General features: G+C 38.5%; 1 protein-coding gene across 1 annotated transcript in view; it reads left to right on the top strand.

Moving 5' to 3' along the window:
* Nucleotides 1–454: 454 nt before the first annotated feature.
* The window catches only part of CALCR (calcitonin receptor), a gene marked incomplete at its 3' end in the record, with an annotated part of 82,182 nt that continues 63,746 nt past the window's right edge, over nt 455–18,890 (top strand). The window contains exons 1-3 of the mRNA XM_084281529.1: nt 455–517; nt 10,488–10,641; nt 14,100–14,210. Coding sequence (XP_084137655.1) covers nt 470–517; nt 10,488–10,641; nt 14,100–14,210 — 313 coding nt within the window. The 5' untranslated portion in view covers nt 455–469. The remainder of the gene's footprint in view (nt 518–10,487; nt 10,642–14,099; nt 14,211–18,890) is intronic.

Genomic DNA, 18,890 nt, shown 5'->3' with positions numbered 1-18,890 from the left:
CTTCACAAAAGCCATGTTTCTCTAATGCGGAAGTTCTGTTTTTTATAAAAGTGCAAAGGAAGTGTTAATGCAAAGAGTTCTACTCATCTGAATTCACACAACTTCTATGCAGTATGATAAGGTGACCCATGGATAGTTTTCCTAGAAAGGAGAGATCGATGCTGATATATTAAAGAAAAAGAATAGCAGAAAGTTGCTGAACATGTTCCCTCCAAGCCTGTGGAGTCCTGGCCATGCTCTATTTCTCCAGTACTTTGTGTGGCTGAAGCAGTCATTTTTGATGTTGGAGGGTTACTCTGCCATGTATCTGCCCACAGTCCAGCTGAGCTAGCTGCACTGGGTAGTGTGAAAACCCACTATTTGCCTACAGGTATTTATTATAACAAATAAAGACTAATGCTGGTTTTGTTTTTGCTCTTTAATTCCCAGAAGGGTCAGCTACAACGTGTCCCTCCAGGAAGACTCCACAATGAAAAAAACAACCCACGGTTGCTTCTTACTGATTATCCTTCTTATTGTAAGTATGAGAAAAATGAACTGCTTTTGACACCTGCCAAATTTAAACCTGTGGCGATGTTCAGAAAAATAAGGAGTACTGGATTATATTTGTTAGAGTACAGGAGAAGGAATGTGTTCCTTTGCTGATAAATTTTGAAGTAAGGTTTATAAAGTTTCTAACCAAGACACCTCATAAAAGCTTGAAATTGAAACTACTGTTCCTTGGTGAAACAGAACTGCAAGTCTGAAGAAGGTAATGCATGTGATTTTTCATTTTCTTATTTTACAGACTACAACATATCACTGACTCGGAAACTTAAGTGTTTGAAAACTTCCTTAACATTGTTGTGTGAGACTTTTACTGACTTAATTGTGAATTTTTACTGTTTATGGTTACTCTGCTCTTAGGAAAGCAATAGAAATGGCAAATTACAGTGTAAAGTTTAGTTATTTGGTTCAAACACTACTTTCAACGGTTTAATCTCAATATTTCTGTTACTCCAATATATACAATGTGGTTGGGTAATTATTGTTCTAAATATGTAGCAAATTTGATTTTACTTGACTAAATACCTCTCGTGTAAGTGGAATGGTTTCTCCAACTTCTGCTTGTGAAAACTCAAATGGTTCACAATTATCATAAAATCAAAGACATTGCAGGTAGTCAGAAATGAGGACACTACTCAGATCCTGAGCTAGAGAGCAGTTGATACATGTCTGAATGCTGTTACTGGGAATAAACATCTCTCTGCCTGAGTGTTGTTTGAGTTACTTGGATGCCTGATGCCACTTTTTATCCCATTTGTTTGTTTCTGTGTTCCTGAAGAAAGCTTTGAGTCTTATTCTTCTTGATTGTGTTTTGTTGGCAAGCTCCTCATGCCCCTCTGCTTCTCAACTTCTCTTCCAGCAGCTGAATGTGAAACATTTTTGTGTGTCTCCCCATCAGCTCACACCCTTTCTGGGCATAAATTGTAAAAATGGGGCTATAAGACACACTGGGGAGCAGTAGGGACTGTTCTCCCTAATTTATTTGTTGGATTGTGTCCCTCCTTCTCTTTATAACTTCCCCACAGCGCTGTTCACGACTTGTATTTACGTGAACAAAATGTAGTTTAGGGAAACAGAGAACAGTAAGAGAACAATGGAAGAAAACAGATAAATGAGATCATGGAGAAACCAGGACAACAGCAAAAAACACCTCGCATTAGTAAAATACTAAATTCATAGTTCAGGATTAGGATCTTCAACCAAAGAAGAACTGGAGAGCAGGAGGAAGAACAGAGGAGAGTTAATGTATTTCTGTTAACTTGGTCTCAAAAGTAACTAACACAAAATTAGTTATGATCTGAAGAATCATCCTTGTGATTGGCAAAAATCTTCTCCCTTGATGTGTATCAGAGTAGTCTGTTTTTTGTGGCATTTTGTGGCTGTTACACATAGCCCTGCAAGGGATGCACGTAGCAATGCTCTGGCTGGGACATCATGCATGTTCAGAGATCTCTCTAAGCCAGAGAGCCCAACAGACATCAGCTTCCTTCTGTATGTGAATAATCCTGGCTGGTCTGCATAGCATAACAGGAGCCTTGGCAAAGAACTGCAATTCTTCCTATAACAAAGTGAAGCCAACTGAAGGAACAATTCCAGGTTATTTTTCTTCCTCAGACAAGTGACAGGACTGTAAATATTCTGATAAAAAGAATTGTCAACAGATCTTACTGAGCGAGGTGTTCTGACCTACAGCATGGATTTATAGGTCAGCCCTGAAGGATTGGGCTGATCCTTCCCCTGTTATCCACAAACTTTTAAATCTCTTACCCATGGTATCACACATGTAGTATTGGTTCTGTGCTCCTTAATGCAGTGTTCCGAGGCTAGGGCTTGTTTAAGAAACTCTGCGGTGAGATCTGCATCCCCTTCCTTTTAGACATTTTTGCTCCAGAGGGCCAGTCTGGATAACTTAAGTACAAATTTATTTACATTTTCACTGTTCCCATCTCAATATTCCATCCTTTCCCACTGCAGTGGCCATACTGTGATCTAGTTAGACACTTCTTAGATCAATTTATCTTCTGGTAAGGGATAAACTACAGTCGTAGAAGGAGACCATGAGCAAACTGTTTTCTTGATAGCACTTGTCAGAACAGTGCTGTTAAATCAAATATGAAAAATATTTGGCAGCAGCCATCTTTCCAAAAAATTTCTTCATCTGTAGCTTGTAGAAGGCATTCAATTTTTACTTTTTTTTTTTACTTTTTTTTTTTTTTACTTTTTTTTTTTTACTTTTTTTTTTTTACTTTTTTTTTTGTGTGTGTGTGTGTGTGTTCTGTAATAAGAAAAAGGTGTCTCTTTTTCTCTTCCAAAAAGACTGCTCCTGCTCTTTTGGATCTTCTAATCACATTTTGGTTCCCAGAACCATGAGCCACGGGAGTTCCATGTTAGCCACTACCTGAGGTTGAGGAAGATGTAGTAATCAAAGTGATTTGTGACATCGGTGATCACCCCTTCCTCTACCCACCCCACAAACCATTCTCCAGATCTTTCTATTTTGTTGGCACTGATGGTTTACTGTTGTCCTATTGTTTGTGTCCTGCACTCCCAGCGCACTGATGAATGCAAATTCTTCCAAAGTGCAAATTCTTCCAGCCTAATGTGGTCCTAGCTTTCCCTCTGGGCTGCAAACTCTCTGATTATGCTGTTTGTTCTGGTGTAAGTTCCAGTCCTGTATCTCTCCTTGCATGTTTTGTCCTAGACCCTAGTTACAAGGTGTCCATAGGTTCCCCTTCCCATAGTCTCCAGCATTTAGACCAGTCCTCAGGTGGTTTTGGTACCTTTTGATAGAAACCATCTCTCTTACATATGTAATTTTTACACAGAATGGGTAGAACTTTATTCTTCTATGAAGAGGTCAATAATAATTGTCCTTTGCCAAACAAACAAACAAACAAAAAAAATTAAAGCATTGGTTGCTCCAAAACTCACTTGTTAAAAATGAAGATTTTTTAATTTTCTCTCTGATGGCTTCTCTTGCTTTTGGATGTACAGTAATGACAATGCTTCCACCATCACCAGATATTGTTCTGTAATTCAAAGTGAATTCTATTGGAAATTTTAACTGTTCTTCTCAGGGAATATTACTTAGCTCACTTTATCCCTGATACTATTTTTTCAGTAATTATTGAGAGCCACAAAATGTGACTGAGATATGTTTCATCAAAACCCTGTATGCTGGAGGAATTAGTTCATCTCCTAGGTGCACATTCCTTTCCACGAGAAAGACAGAACATCGGAACGGTGGATCCAGGGGCATCAAACTGCAGAGAATGAGAAAGAGGAGAAAACAAGCCTGGGTCTTTTTCATGTGTGACTGATCAATTTTGCAGGACATTGAGAAAAGGGAATTGTATTTTCTACCTCATTTTGTCAAGTAAGAATTCTCATCTAGCGAGAATTCCATCTCTACAGATGGTAGTTTGGTCTTGCCCTGTAAATGAGGATGGATGCAGTAGTTTTTCTCACATATTGCAATTTTGTTGTCCTGAGCCAACCACAAAGTGGTCAGTAAGGACCAAATGAATGCTGTAGCTTAAGACCACACCATTATTCAATTAAATCAATTTGACCAAGATTGTATTTTAAAATAAAATCATTTTGAGTAAAAAACAAATTGTACAGCTTCATGAAGTCCAAACCTGTTAAATTGTTACAAAGCCTCGGTCATTAAACTATACACAGTCTAGTGCATCGTGTCAGATCCTAAAAGGCTTGTGAATAATTTCAATTCATAAAACACAGAACATTAATTACATGAAAGCCTAAATGTAATTTTAGGTAACTGCAAAAACTGGCTTATTTCAGAGCACGGCTTTAGTAGGTTGGAGTCTCCAGAAGCCAATTAGTAAAACATTTGCCACAGTGAGTTAGCTCATGGTGAGTGTGTCTGACCCCTCACAGCTACCAGTGCGATATATTCACCAGAGAGGTGGCATGTCCATGTCTTTCCCTGAGCTCCTGCTTCTGTCCAGGTTTCACCACAGGTCTCTAAAAGCCGTGTCTGTGCAGATAATGTACGCATAAGACTCTTCCTGCTTAAACACTCTTCCAGCATCTGGTCCAGAACAGGTGCTACCCTTCAGAGGGCAGGAGAGGTGCTGGAGAAGTGCATATTTTCCTATGTTGCTATGGCTTGCTTTCAAGCTGTAAGAAAGTGGAGTTGCAAATTCCAGAGCTCTTCTCATGCAAGGATGATTTGGGAAAGTACTTTGCTGATGATATAAAGTTGATGAGAATTATTTTGAGAATTTCAGACACAGGCTGCACACAGTTTTCCAGGAGGGAGAGGACTGCCTTGCTCTGTTCTGTTCACCTGAGGTTCTGGGGTGAGCTGGACCTTTTTGTCTCTCTCTTTGTTTTTTAAAAAAATAAGAATGCAGCTGGTTGCCCTAAAGAGGTCTCTTGAAAGAAAATTAGAGCTGAAGACAAAATCTGTGAAGCATTCTGCAGCCTGCCTTTAAGCCCACAGTTTGCATCAGGCTGTCTTGAGAGTAAAGCTTCCTTGTGTGAGCAGTACTGACTGCAGCAATGGAAAAAAAACTGTCAGAGAGTCAGGGAGCTGCTTTTCATTAAAAGTGCCTTGTCTTCATCTACTGTGGATGATAATCTCTTGCTTGTTTACATGGCTGCCAAAATCGGCAATATAAATTGTATGGGATCTAACTATATGTTTCCATCTTGCTTCAACAGCAACTGAGGAGGAAAAAAATGTAAAATTCAGAGGTTAAGCAAAACACGTCATGTTGAGGTATTTCCTCACAGAAGTTGTCTGCTGTTTCTAGGCACATTTATAATGAATAAGAAATCATTGCTATGTTTACTCAGTACCTTCTGCTAATGACCTTCCTAAGGTATCACAGTGGTTTTCTTCTCTGTCCTGACACTCGTAGCTGTGAAAAGTGTTTCAAACACAATCAAGGTACAACGGGGGCTCTGCAACTAGGCTGAGTCACACTGAGCTCTCACTTAGAGATGTGATATATTGAAGGACAGGGGTTTAGTGACCCACAAAGTGGTGACTAAACATAGCAGTTTTAAGAAAAATGTGCCAAGTATATTTTTGAGCTATCAAAATCAATAACAAACAGTTGTAGCACCCAGAATCCGAAATATATTTTGACTGAGCTCAACAGTAAATGTTGCAAAATTGCTGCATTTAATGGAAGTGGGGGGGGGGGGAAGAGAAAGGAAATCTGCAAATACCTTCTTTTCTGTCATGTCATGTATAGTCAACAGTTCAAGCTCCTTGATGGTGGAAGAAAAATATTTGTGGATTGTATCCAATATTTTATGGGGGGGGGGGGGGGGGGAGGGGGAAGTTAATTTTATGCTTGCTTTATCTGGATTCTCTTTTGCAGAAATGGACACAATCTAGCATATGTTAATAGCAGGTGTCTGTCTTATAGAAATGGGGCACTATTTGGTATTTTCTGCGTAGTTTAAAATGATTCCAAATTGCTTTTTTCTACCAATTCTATGCATAAAGAGACCTTCAGCATTGCTAGCAGCCTGTTATTTCTTTTTGTCGTGATAATTCACTTTCTTATAACAGTCATTTGTCAGGTGGTGGCTTGGTGGTCGTATGTATGACGTCATTTACTTGGACTTCTAGGAGTGACATCATATGTACGGCTGCTAAACTGCTGCATGGGACATCACTTAAACAGTTTTCATCTGAAGAAATCACACCAATCATTTTCAGGCTCTGAACACCACATCCTGATTATTAAGTTGTGAGTTACTTATTTCTCTTTAATAAAGAATATTTATAAATGAGTGAGGCATTCTTTTATTGTATCAACACCATTTACACTTCCATCTGAAGTAACCAGTGGATGGATGGGAAAGGTTTTTAACTTGCAGTAATGAAGGCTGAATATTCAAAATTTGTCTATGCTATAGGTACTAAACAGGTGGAAATGATTTGATCTTGGATTTTAATGGTAAAAATACATGTTTTAAAACTTAATTCCCAATGTAACTATATATAATCAAAAAAAGTAATGTCAGATATGATATATATACACCGAGTCTCATGGGATATTTCCAGTCTCTCCCATTAGCATGCTACACATGAAGTTTTCCCCATATGTAGCCATGCCCAGGCTTCTTCTATCTCTGATAAGAGAATATTGACCCAGATATTCTTTTCTGTCCCATTTGCCCTTTCCTCACCCTTAAGGTAAGGAGTGCCAGAAGAATAAAACAAATCAGGACTGTACTAACATCTTTGTCTGACTGAGCCCCAGGAAGGAGTACCTGGCTGGATCATCAGCCCACTGAGCCAAGTGAGAAGACTGCCCCTGGCTTCAGGGAGGTCAGGCATTAGGCCCCAAGCACTAGAGTGGCGGTGGACACACAATTCTCTTGTGCATAGTAGAATACTATTGCAAACACTAATATTGCAAACAGAAGTGTGATTGCTCACCCTCCAGCAAGCCAGCAGATTTATTTTGTGTTAGTCAACTGAAATGGTCATATTGTTTTAAGGTAGAATTAAATATTGTTCAAACTTCCACAGCCAGCTTTTCAAGTCCAGGCAAACAAAAATCAGTAATAACAATCAAGTGGAAGAGTACATTTGGAGGGCATATCACAGGTGAACAATATGAGTAAAACACATATAACCCTGTCATTTGATTTCACACACCACACACAAGCTATACAATTACATCAAAGTTGTCTGAAAATATGTGCACAACTAACTTTGAAAATCTGATTCTTTGTGTATGATAATAAGGAAAAAAATGAGATAATTTAAAAGACAGCTGTAATCTAACAGTAATATTTCATTCTTTACCTAAGTTGCTTTAGATTTACTGTAGGCCATTAAATGATTCCCCCGATGAAGTAATTTCCATTGAGTTTTAGTGGCATATTCTCATCTATCTTTTTAATCTGTCTGAGTGAATTCCTGACCCAAATGTAAGCAATAGGAGTTTTGCTGGCAATTTAACATGGGCCATGATTGCTTTGCTCAGAGGTAGAAGGATGGTTACATGGTTGAGCATTTTAAATAATTTTGGCATTCTCCAAAAGGTTCATCCTATCTACCACCACAGGAACTCTCTGCCTCCAAATATTAAAATATTCTCATTAATCTATACCCATTTAGAGCAGACTTCTTCAGGAATTGAATTAGTCCCTTACATACAGCAAGTTATGAAACTGACTTTGAAGAGTAAGGTGTCTTCATTCTGTATTGTGTTTCACCCCACCAAATTATCACCCCTCATTACAAACTATGTCGCCTTCACCAGTTAAAAGATACAAATATAACATTCCTTTTCTGATGACATTTTACTTTTGATTTAAATTTATATGTTTCTGTACTGCGCAATCTTCTGGGAAAAGTCTGTCCTTCTGAAAATGGTGGGTAAAAAAAGATCCAAAACAAGTTAAAAGGAGGGAAAGGTCTTCCAAGGCACTTTGAAAGTACTTATAATTTCTATCTGTGGCTGAAGTTTGCCAGTTATTTCATAGTTACGTTGTTCTTTATTCTGTACAGATAAAACAAGAGAAACTGCAACAGTATTTATGATCAGCAACCCCAGTCTTTCTGGTCACTTTGTCAGTGTGAATTGATCTTGTTTAGTCCAGCAGACCTGAAGAACAGATCATCTCCTTCCTAGAACGAAACAAAAATCAAATGAAAATATTGCTTCAGGGGAAAGAAAATTGGCAGTGTTTTCCAAGCATAATCGTATGGTTATGCTTTCAAAACAGGGGTGCCTTCCCAGACTAAACCCCAATAGCAGAGGAATCATCAAGAACAGAGACAGTGACATGAGAGTCCCTCTAGCTTTCTTTGACTATAGCATTATTCATTATAGCGTTATATGTACTTTCTCAAGTACAAACTGTTTGGAACTGAGGCATTATTCAAAATAAGAATGAAAAAAATAATAAATAAATAAGCATGGAGTATCTATGAATCACTTCAGGGAAGCACTGAAGCCTGTGGCAATACATGGTCACAAAGGCAGACCTGAGGAAGAGTGTCATCTGTTCTTTCCTGCACTGCTTGCTGGATTTGGGACATTGCTTGGTTGTTTTTTCAAACGATCCTCATGGACACCTGCTAGCCTCTTTAATCTTTCCATAAACGAGGGTTACCAGATATGCTTGGCTTTGCTTCTGTATTTTCTGTTCTGGCTTTCTAGATTCTTCATATTTTCACTTGAATGGCCGGATGAAATGTTTCAAGTGGCTTCACTGTTTAAATTTATCTGTACATGCATATATACACACACATAAGTACACATTAAATTGCTATAAAATTGTATCTACCGGGAAATATCTTCCTTCCTTTTCCCCCACTTTTATTTCAAGTTCCTATTTGAGAACAATGAGATAAGCTACCATCAGTGTCTTCCAGTTTTCACATAGTAGCTGTATACAGGTCAAAATTAAAATAGCGTTATCAAAAGAGATTGGATTAAACTAAGAAAAAAGCAATTGGTTAGATAAAAGAGCCTAAAAATATTAAATTGAGATGGTTTGGCACAGAAATATCTGTATAAAGTAATGACCTTCTTTTTTTTTTTCACCTAAATCAAACATACTGTGTTTTGCTACGTATTTTACAAAGGTGTTTTAGCTGTGCTAATGGAAAATAAATTAATGTATTAATGAGATACATTTGCTTTGTAAGTGCAATAAAAGAAGGGAAGCAACAATTTAAGAAGTAGGGTGATAATTGAACTTTAAATACCTGTAATTTTTTTTTGTTTGAACTGTAAATGCCTACTTAAAGATCTCTGTAACAGCATTTGGCATTAATATGAATCTCATAGACTCAAATGTATATGGAGGGTGATCGATATAGTCTGAAACATGCTCCTAAAGTCCTCAACACACCTATTCATATGGAGAAAATATCATTAAAAACATTTAGTTACATTATTTGCATGACTTGTGTAGGGAATTGCAGGCTTTGAATAAGAAATATTCCCAAGAACTCCAAGCCTGCACGCTTACAGGAGTTCTAAGCTTTGAGGCAGGCTGTAAATGACTCTGTATCTGTTTGCAATGACTTAAGTATAGCTTTGCAGTAAAAAAGTAAAGGGTCATACAAGGAAAGTGCCACAGAAGCATTGATTTTGCTTGGGAAAGCAGAGGAACTAATCCTTTCCTATCACCTTCATGCAGAGAAGTGTCCTTATACAGGATTAAGGCAGAAGAGCATTAACGAGAGCTCCACGCTCTCATTTCCAACCTGGCTCACAGACCTGGTCTGTGCAACAGAGGGACAGATGGAGAAAAGATAACTGACCTCTCTACCTGAGATCTTTGCCTTAGAGGTCCTTCTCTATGTGCTCCAGGCAGCTCAGAGTGGAAACATCCAGAAGAGGCCACTTGATCAAAGAGGACTGTCATTCAGGCTCTCAAATTTAGGAACACTTTGATTAGGTGCTTAATTAAGAACTGAGCTCAGGCTGTGAGGGTTAAACTCTGCCCTGACCTTAACAGCTGAAGGAGCTCAAAGCAAATGACAGAAAATATGAAAAGAAAAATAAAATTAAAAAAAAAAATCAGCTAGTTTCTAGACTGTGGCACTGAGGTATTTTTGTCTGAGTAGTCTAGAGAGAAATCAGCACCAGTGAGAGGAAATACATGGGTGTAACTTTGGGCAGATTCATGCAAAGATTTTTTGCAGATCACTAAGCTAAATGAAAAGATTTTAAAGACTTTATCAAGAATTTAATGGTCCTCCCTTTTGCCAGGAAAAAGGGCTTGGTTAAAATCCTGAGTTTACAATGAGGTGAACTTAGTTAAAATTCAACATTTACTTTGCAAGCACTAGAAGGTCTAACATAATACTAAACACATGTGTAAATAGGTCTTTGAAGAATGCATAATAGAGACTTCTTATCCTATTTTTTTATTGTATTCTACTGGTTTATTCACTGTACTAACTGTTTTTCCTTTCTGTGCAGAGAATGGTTCCAAGTCTTACTGCTACTGTAAATTATACTGATCCTACATTAGAGCCTGTAGTAACTGAAAATTCAGTCATACGACAGAAGATAATAGATTCACAGTTCAAATGCTATGAGAGGATGAATAGAGCACCTCCATATAGGAAAAAAGGTAAAAAAGATTTTAAATTTCTGTTTGTATATTGCCATGTTTGCTTTTATCAATATAAAGGAGCCTTTTGTTCTGTATATTAACCCATAGTTTTCCTCAGGGTTCAGTTGCCTTCCAGTACTCAGCTGTCAACTCCACACTAACTTTCCATCCTCTTAGATGCTAAGAAAGAAAAAAGGTTAGAATGAGCCCAGGGAATGAACACCTTTTCCTTCCTCCCCATGCAGACGATACCTCCATTGTGTAGGTGAAGCGCATCTCTGTCTCAGTGTTTTGCTGTTTGAATTTCTGTGTTCCTGCTCAGGGAGTACCACTCTCCAGAATGGTCGGTGCAGTACCTTCTAGCACACTTAACGTGAAGGCCTGGCTGTGAACAACGATCTCCTAAATAATAATGATATAAATTTCAGTTTGTTTGCTTCGTTCACTGTTTCACTTTTCCGTCAGTTGTGTACTGACTGATAGCTGTCATGCTTTGTACTAGCACAGATGTTCCAAGTCTTCCATATTCAACAGTAACACGATGCACATATTAAGGTTAAGAAAAAGGAAAGTGACAAATAATAGTGGTGATATGATGGCATGCCATGAATAAAGAAGCATTTCAGGCTAGGACTGAGGGTTCTCTTCTAATCACCTATTATCATAGAAATAAAGATATGTGGAGGACAGAGAAAAAATACTGGAGGCATTGTGGCAATGGAAGCAAGTAAAGAACAGAGAAGCTGAGGGCACTGTTTAAAAAGAAGATATACTAAGAAAAAAAATAATCACATAATAAATAGGATAATGTATTTTTTTTAATGCAAGACCAAAGACACTTCTACAACTCTTTACCGCAAAGATTTTATTGATCTCTGTAAGACTCAAAGAATGGTTAGATGTTAAGATACTCAGCTCTTGATGCAGAAATGCTTTGGAATGAAAATAGAAATTTCTATTTCTTCAAATGGGTTTTTATTTGGGCTGATAAAAGAAACAACAAGCAAACATGAAAAAAGAAAACAACACTGCAAGTATTTAAACAGGGTTATGAGATAGAAACTGTCATGTTTCAGATGTAAGCAAGCCTTTGCCTGCTGGGCTTGAGGTGAGGGTACCTGCTGTCTGCACAGATTACTCTTTTACTCTCCAGGTCTATAAATACATAATTATAATATATAATTTATATATTATATAAAAATATATAAATATATAATTTATATAATAGTTTATATATTTCTATATAATGTCATAAATGTATATGTTTATATGTAATTTATATATTTATATATTATATAAGTATATTGTTTTTGTATGCAAAATATAAAATTTTGTATCAGTAATTCCACTCTACTCCTGTTTTGTTTGTTTGTTTTTTGCTTTGTTTTGTTTTTGTTGTTTTTGATTTTTTTTAATTTTATTTTGCCCCTCACTCACACGATCAGTTGCAAAGGACTGGAGCATCTGTCCAACATGAAGTAAATCTTGCTATATATATATAACTTCTACGTGTTTTTCTCTGGGGCAGAGTAGGAGGTCAGCAATAGCAGACCAGCACCTATCTGAGACAGCCCAGCAGCTCCTGCACTCCTTTGACTGGCAGCTGGATTTAAGTGATGCCATATCGGAACATGCACTTGATTCATATATAACTCAGAGTGAAGATAATAGGTGAATAGGAAATGATGTCAACACTACTGAAGTTGTGCTTTCACTGTGGACTTGCCTCTATGAGTCATGACTGAGTTACAGGGCCCTCAGCCCTCCAACATCTATATCTCATAAAGGGTTGGAGGTGAATAAGGCTGTAAATTTGAAAGGGAACACAGTATGAGATGGGTAATTCCCTTAATGCAAAGGGCAGCTGTAGGGGTGTCTCCTGAGAAGAAGAGCCCAATATATGAGTTGAAAGCATACACTGGGTATGCGTTTTCATCACAAGCAGTTGTGGAGTCTCATACTGAAATGTCCAGGAAAGCCCAGGATCTGGCACAACTTTAGAAAGCCAGCCCAGACATGGCTCACTTTTCTGTCACGTCTGCAGTCCCCAATGTAGCCAATCTGTAGACCTACACAAATGTAGTTTAAATGCTTCATAATCCTGGGGTTCAAAGTTGATGGCAATGAACTGTCAGGAGCTGCATAGTATCCCATCCCCAGAAGCCCGGGAGATGGTGTAATACAGGTGAGCTGTGGCAGCATTGCTGTGGCCTTGTGTCAGCAAAGCCAACGTCACGAATCATGTGCACACATTTATCTTGCTCAATTCAAGGTAGAATTGATTACCTTAAACAACAATGAAGTAATGAAATGTGCAGCTCAGGCACACAGAATTGCCTAACCATCCCTCTGGGACAGCACAGCATTCCCATGCTCACTGTTCATGCAAAAACACAATAGTTTCAGCCAGTGATTCAACAACATGATGTTCAACTCTACCTTTCCTGGTTTATGACTTAGACCATTTAATTTCCTGCACAAGTTCAAAAGCACATATATGTTATGTATTTTTAATCCATATATTTGTGTGTGCCTACTTATGGATGGATGCATGCATATATATATATATCATATACATGTATATCCTGTTTCTGACCTTGAAAGAGAGATTCCACACTGTATAGATAAATGTCAGTGATTTTTTGTCTTTATAAGGCAAGCCAAAGGATTGAAAAGTAAAGCTTGAAATCCCTACCAACCCCCTCCTGCACTGTCTTTCAGAAACAAGCTCAAGTTTCAAACATTTTCTACCCTTCTTTTTCTTTGATGTTATAAAATGAGTCCTAAAAGTCTTTCAAGTTTATCTCAAAGACAGAGAAGAACATAGGAATGCCTGAAAGATAACAAATTGTTGATACAACAGTTTATTAATGAGGTGAACAAGTAGTGTTTAGCACATCTAACTTGACAATGGCAAAATATCTGTGCATAAAATCTTAGCTAATGTAGAAGTTCTCATAAAGATATGCTTTTTGCCATGCATCTAATCTGGAAAGAATTAATTTGGAATGATTTATGTTTTCCGTTTTTAATCCACAGCTATTTTGACTTAAAACAGTAGTTACCTCACTGTCAGTGTCTTCTCACTGTATTTCCATACCTTTTCTGCAACACAAACTGATTCTAAATATAAAATAACCACTTTTTGTTGTTGTTGGTGGTTTTGTTTGTTTGTTTGTTTTAACACATTACTTGAATAAATGCACAACAAGTGAGGAAACCATATTACTGCAAGCAGTCTCGTAGGGCAATTTCTGTGGACCACGTAACATTTACATAATGGGAATCAAGAGTGAGCAGTGTTCTGCCTCCCTAGTTTGGCAGGAAAGACTTTTTGCCATTCAAAGCATAGCAATAGCAAGGGTTTTTTCTGCAAAAACTCTTTATTGTCTGCAGATGGCAATATTCCTTGGGAGGCTAGAACAGATAAGGAACAAATCTGTTGAATTGACTACTGAATTCCTTTAAATGTCCAGGTCTGTTCTGCAACCGAACCTGGGATGGTTGGCTGTGCTGGGACGACACACCTGCTGGCAGAATCACTGCTCAGAACTGCCCAGATTACTTTCCAGACTTTGACCCAACTGGTACAGTATTTCTTTTTATTATCTTATCTTTCAGAGGAACATCCATGCCATTGAGTGGAGCATGTTTCCAGTAGCATTTTTGCATCATTGTGAAATTTCAGGGAGTTTGACTGAAATGAAAATACATTAGATCTTTGGGTTGCCTAATTTATATAGTTTTATTTTACAATATTTTATATGCATTTCTATGTATGTAATTTTGACTGCTGTACACATGGAACCCATTTTGTTAAAATATGAAAGTATTAACTACTTATTTATGATCTCAAAACATTTTTAACACCTCTATCTGATTTTTTCTAATAAATAGAAGATGCTGAAAGTACGTATTCATAGGCATGAAACATCTATCAGAATCTTCTTTTTTTATTGTAAAATATCATTTTATAAAAGAAGATAAGCAGAAGTGATGTTCTTTCACTCTCAAAGTTTCAGTTGTTCATTGAATTCTTCATACAAATACTAGCAGCCGTGTAGACTAAAAAAAAAAGAAGTAAATCAAGAATCTTTAAAAAGGCAAATGAAAGGAAAAAAACAAGACAAATATTGCTGAACAGATATGAGGAAATTTAAGATAGAAGTAAAACTCCAGGGAGGGTATTGCTTGAAGAAAAACACAGTTGTGTGTTCCATTCTCAGGATATATTGCTTATAGGCAGTGGTTGATGCCACAATGTCCTCAATCATCTGTAAACACAGCACACCAACTGCAGTTAAAAATATGAAACTAAACATTTTCAACAAGGTTGAAACAAAATTTATGTGCTGAATTGGAAAGTAAAGAACATACTATTGCATAGCTGTAAATTACCAAGTACCATTTGCTAAAACTATTTTTGTTGAGATTACCTATTTAGAAACAGAGGAGTTTCCAGGTAGGATCAGTATGTACATGTATCTCACTAAATCCTATTTGCAATAACAAACAGACTTATTGATATTCCTGGTCTATCTAAATTAAGCTATCCACAGTTAGAAAATTCACCCTGCAAGTGGGAAACTTCCAATATCAGCCCCAGATTGAGAGGATTCAAACCTGCATCCTAATTTGGATGAAGGAACCTCCCTCTTTCCAGTGGACAACTGCTTCAACAATTAGGCAATTTGTATGAAAGATACCAGAAGAGCATTGTAAAAGAACTGACCAAACTTGGTTCAGTTCTCAAAAAGAAGTGCCAACATTCAGAGAGCTCAAGGCTCTGGATTCTGAAGTTACACATGGTTTTTCCTACATTCAGGGCAGGGGTGCCTCTCAGATGGGGTCAGTACTTTCTGTTTCAGCCCCCTTTTTGTTTATGATACCCTCCACAAGTGGTTATTAGCTTTGATAAACAACAATTTACTACAAGTTTTCTGCTTTCCCTCCTTCCATGTTTTCCTTAGGAAAAAAAAAAATACCAACAGCACTGGTTTATGTACACTCCATATGTTCCTGCAAAAGCAGGTGGTGGACAGCTCTGTAAGAAGTCTCCTCACCACTCCCAGGTCCTCATCCCACATTGAGAGGGAGTGATTATGGAGCCACTCACCAGCTGGTGCCCAAGCCACTTATTCCTGGCTTTTCCGGTTGCCCACTTGTCTCCAGCGACTTGTTCCAAACTAATCACTCCATTCCCACAGCACTCTTCAAAGTAACACTTAAGCCATCCATGGAAAAGCACCTCTCTCAATCATTAATGTTTATTTATGTTGAAATCTGTGACTTGTTGGCCTGACTGCAAATGGCTCCTTAGTATATAAATGTGTGATGCAGTCTTGCCCATGACAACAGGTACATACTCTGTTTTTTCCTTCTGCTGTGCTTTAAAGTTTGCAGATTTTTTCTTTATTTTATTTTCTAAGTGTTCCTGTTATCTGTATGAAGCCACAGGGGATAAAAAGCCTCGTCCAGCAATTTCCTCCTTTTCTCACTGCTGTCCTGCGTAGGAGCAATACCTGTGGTCTCCCACTCAGTGTTTCCCACACACACACACTTTCCTCTGCTCCTCTGTGGCACATCTGTCTGTCTCTTGGTTGGTGTTTCTGTGTCTCAGACACAGCTCCTGGTTCAGCCAGAGCTGCTTTCCTGGAATATCTTTTGAGTACCCCAGGAAACAGCTGCAGCATAAACCAGCACAGAGCCTGCCTTTGCTATACAGGTGGCTGATTGTCACACCAGGGCTTAATAAAGCAAGAGGGAGACGAGAAACCATGGGGGTGATGAGAAATCTTTCAGCTGCTAATGGAAGTGGCTGCCACTTGTCCAAAAGTGCAAGTTCAACTGTCCTGAGAAAAGTATACCAAGTTTGTGTCACAAGTCATTATTTCGTTCAGTAACCTCTGTGTGTTAAACATAATACAGCTAGATTTTCTGCTGAGAAACAGAAAATTCACCCTAAGAAACAATGATTTTACAAGTCAAAAACCTCAGTGCCTATCAGGTTTCCTTCTCATTAAGGCCCTATAATATCAAACCACCTCAGCATGTATTTTAGGTATGCAAGTAAAGCCATGGACTTTCAAAACAAGTACTTTACACCACACTGCTTTGGGCTGCACTGAGACCTGCAGAACCACTCCACTGCCTATCAGCTCCCTGATGTCTACTTCTGTTTGGGTCCAGGTACAGCTTCGAGTCCTGGAACAAAATATCACTCAGCTTTCTTTTTGCGCTTTGAATCTTGGATCATTCATACTGGGAAAAAAAAAAAAAAAAAAACATCTGGCAACATAGGATCACATCTTCCTCCCATCTGCACCTGTGGGTGCTGTATAACAACTCGTTGCATGTGAACCCTCAACATTCAGTATCCAGGCCAAGACTGTGTATTAAAGTCTGTTAGAAAATAAATCAGGGAAAATCATATTCTGGAGAAAATGACTCAGAAGCACGATGACAGGGACAGAGAGAACCAACATGCTCAGTGCTCAACTAAGTCAATCAGATGTAATTCTACTTATTTCATTGAATGAAATTCACATCCATTCATACTAGGTAGAAATCAGTGTGTTGAGGTGAGAAAGACCACCATGATAACCTAGTCTGTTCCATTAGCTGGGGCTTCCTACATTTATTTTCCCACCCAATGAAGCTCTATCTTGTTAGAGTATATTAAATCTAACAAACGGAAATCTCTCTCTACAAGCTGTGACAACTGTGTCCTTTTCAATAAACAACTTGCATCTTGCAGCAATCTCTTTCTCACAACGAGCATTGTGTGCAATGTGGAAATGCATAAAAACAAATCAATTTGGGGGGGGGGAGCATACTGAGATCTACTGGTTTAACTCCCGTGACAGCAGGAAATTCATTGTCTCATCTGTTCCTGCTGAGGCTCTGAGTAAGGCTGAGTTCTGTACTCCCATATTCAGGCAACGTGCACAGTTTCCCTTGAAATGTATTTATATTCATGTTTTATTCAAGTGAATCTCTTGTATAATGCTTTTGAAATGGTTCCAGGTCATGCTGAAATTGATAGGAATTGAATTTGATAGAAATATACAGTATGTAATTCATGCTGGTAATACTCTTGCTAGTAAAATAGAAGGGAAATGGCCTTCCGTCATGGCAGGTGGACTGGGCCGCTGAGAGGGGCAGACCATTGCCCTGTGCTGAGTACAGCCTGTGGGGCTTGCCACCATCCTGCACTTGGTCAGGGTGAATTTGGCACAGCCACGCACAGCAATGCAACCAAACGTACAAGTTGTATTGTGACAGCCTTACCCTATGACCACAGGGGACTGGACTTATGGGCACAGGCACATTGTGCTCACAGCAGACAAAATGCACAAAGGATTCAGCTGAGTAGGCCGCCAAGCTGACGGGAGCAGTCGGCTCCTGATGAGACTGCAGATTCTCATTACAGATGAGAAACCATGGCCTTCCATAAAGCAGAGAGAGAAAGAGACATTCTGGATCTCAACAGCTGCTGCATCTCCAAGCAGGCAGGGAGGCCACTTCTTCGGGCAGCCCATAATTTAAGCAGCTTCCCAACCCCAGTCTCCCCTTCTTAGTGCCCAACTCATCATGTGCCCATCACCACCAGGTGGCATGCCTCAGTGTGGTGATGTCCCTGGGAGCAAGGAGCAGCAGCAGGAGTCCCCAGGAGCTGTCCAAGCACCCTGAGAGGCATAGGGAGAGGAGAGACCTTCTCCTGCTGCCACTAAATCTAATTTTGTTGACTCCGCCTAAAAAGGCAGCTCTGGATTTCTGCTGGCCCTGTTTTTTGTCTTGAAGTGATATAGACAGGGATAGATAAAACAAATCTGAATTCTGTGGATGCTTCTTTTGCTCCCTACTCTTCTGTGTATTTCTGTCATGCTCCATAGAAATCTCAACAGCTACATTTTAAACATCATTTCTTATCCCCTCAGTGCACAACTTGACTTTATTCTCCGGTTCTGCAGAATAAGGCATTTTGATTCTTTACTTACTAGGACGCTGGAACTGAACGTTTCTAGGGTCTCTGTTGTATTATATCAGATGTTTTTTTATTTCTGAAAAAAAAAAAAAATCTTCTAAAATATTTCACTGAGGAAGTAAATCAGCTGTGTTACAGAAGTATCAGCTATTCTCTCATCTGCAAAACTAAGTACTGTACAGGTCAATCCAAACAATGGCAAAGAATCCAATGTCTGGTATGTGCTGAGCATGCACTACAACAGAGGAAAACTTTTTACTTCCAGCGTATAACTCAGCAA

The sequence above is a fragment of the Netta rufina genome, assembly GCF_964035555.1.
Source record: "Netta rufina genome assembly, chromosome: 2".
NCBI lineage: Eukaryota > Metazoa > Chordata > Aves > Anseriformes > Anatidae > Netta > Netta rufina.
This window is presented reverse-complemented; position numbering and strand designations above follow the sequence as displayed.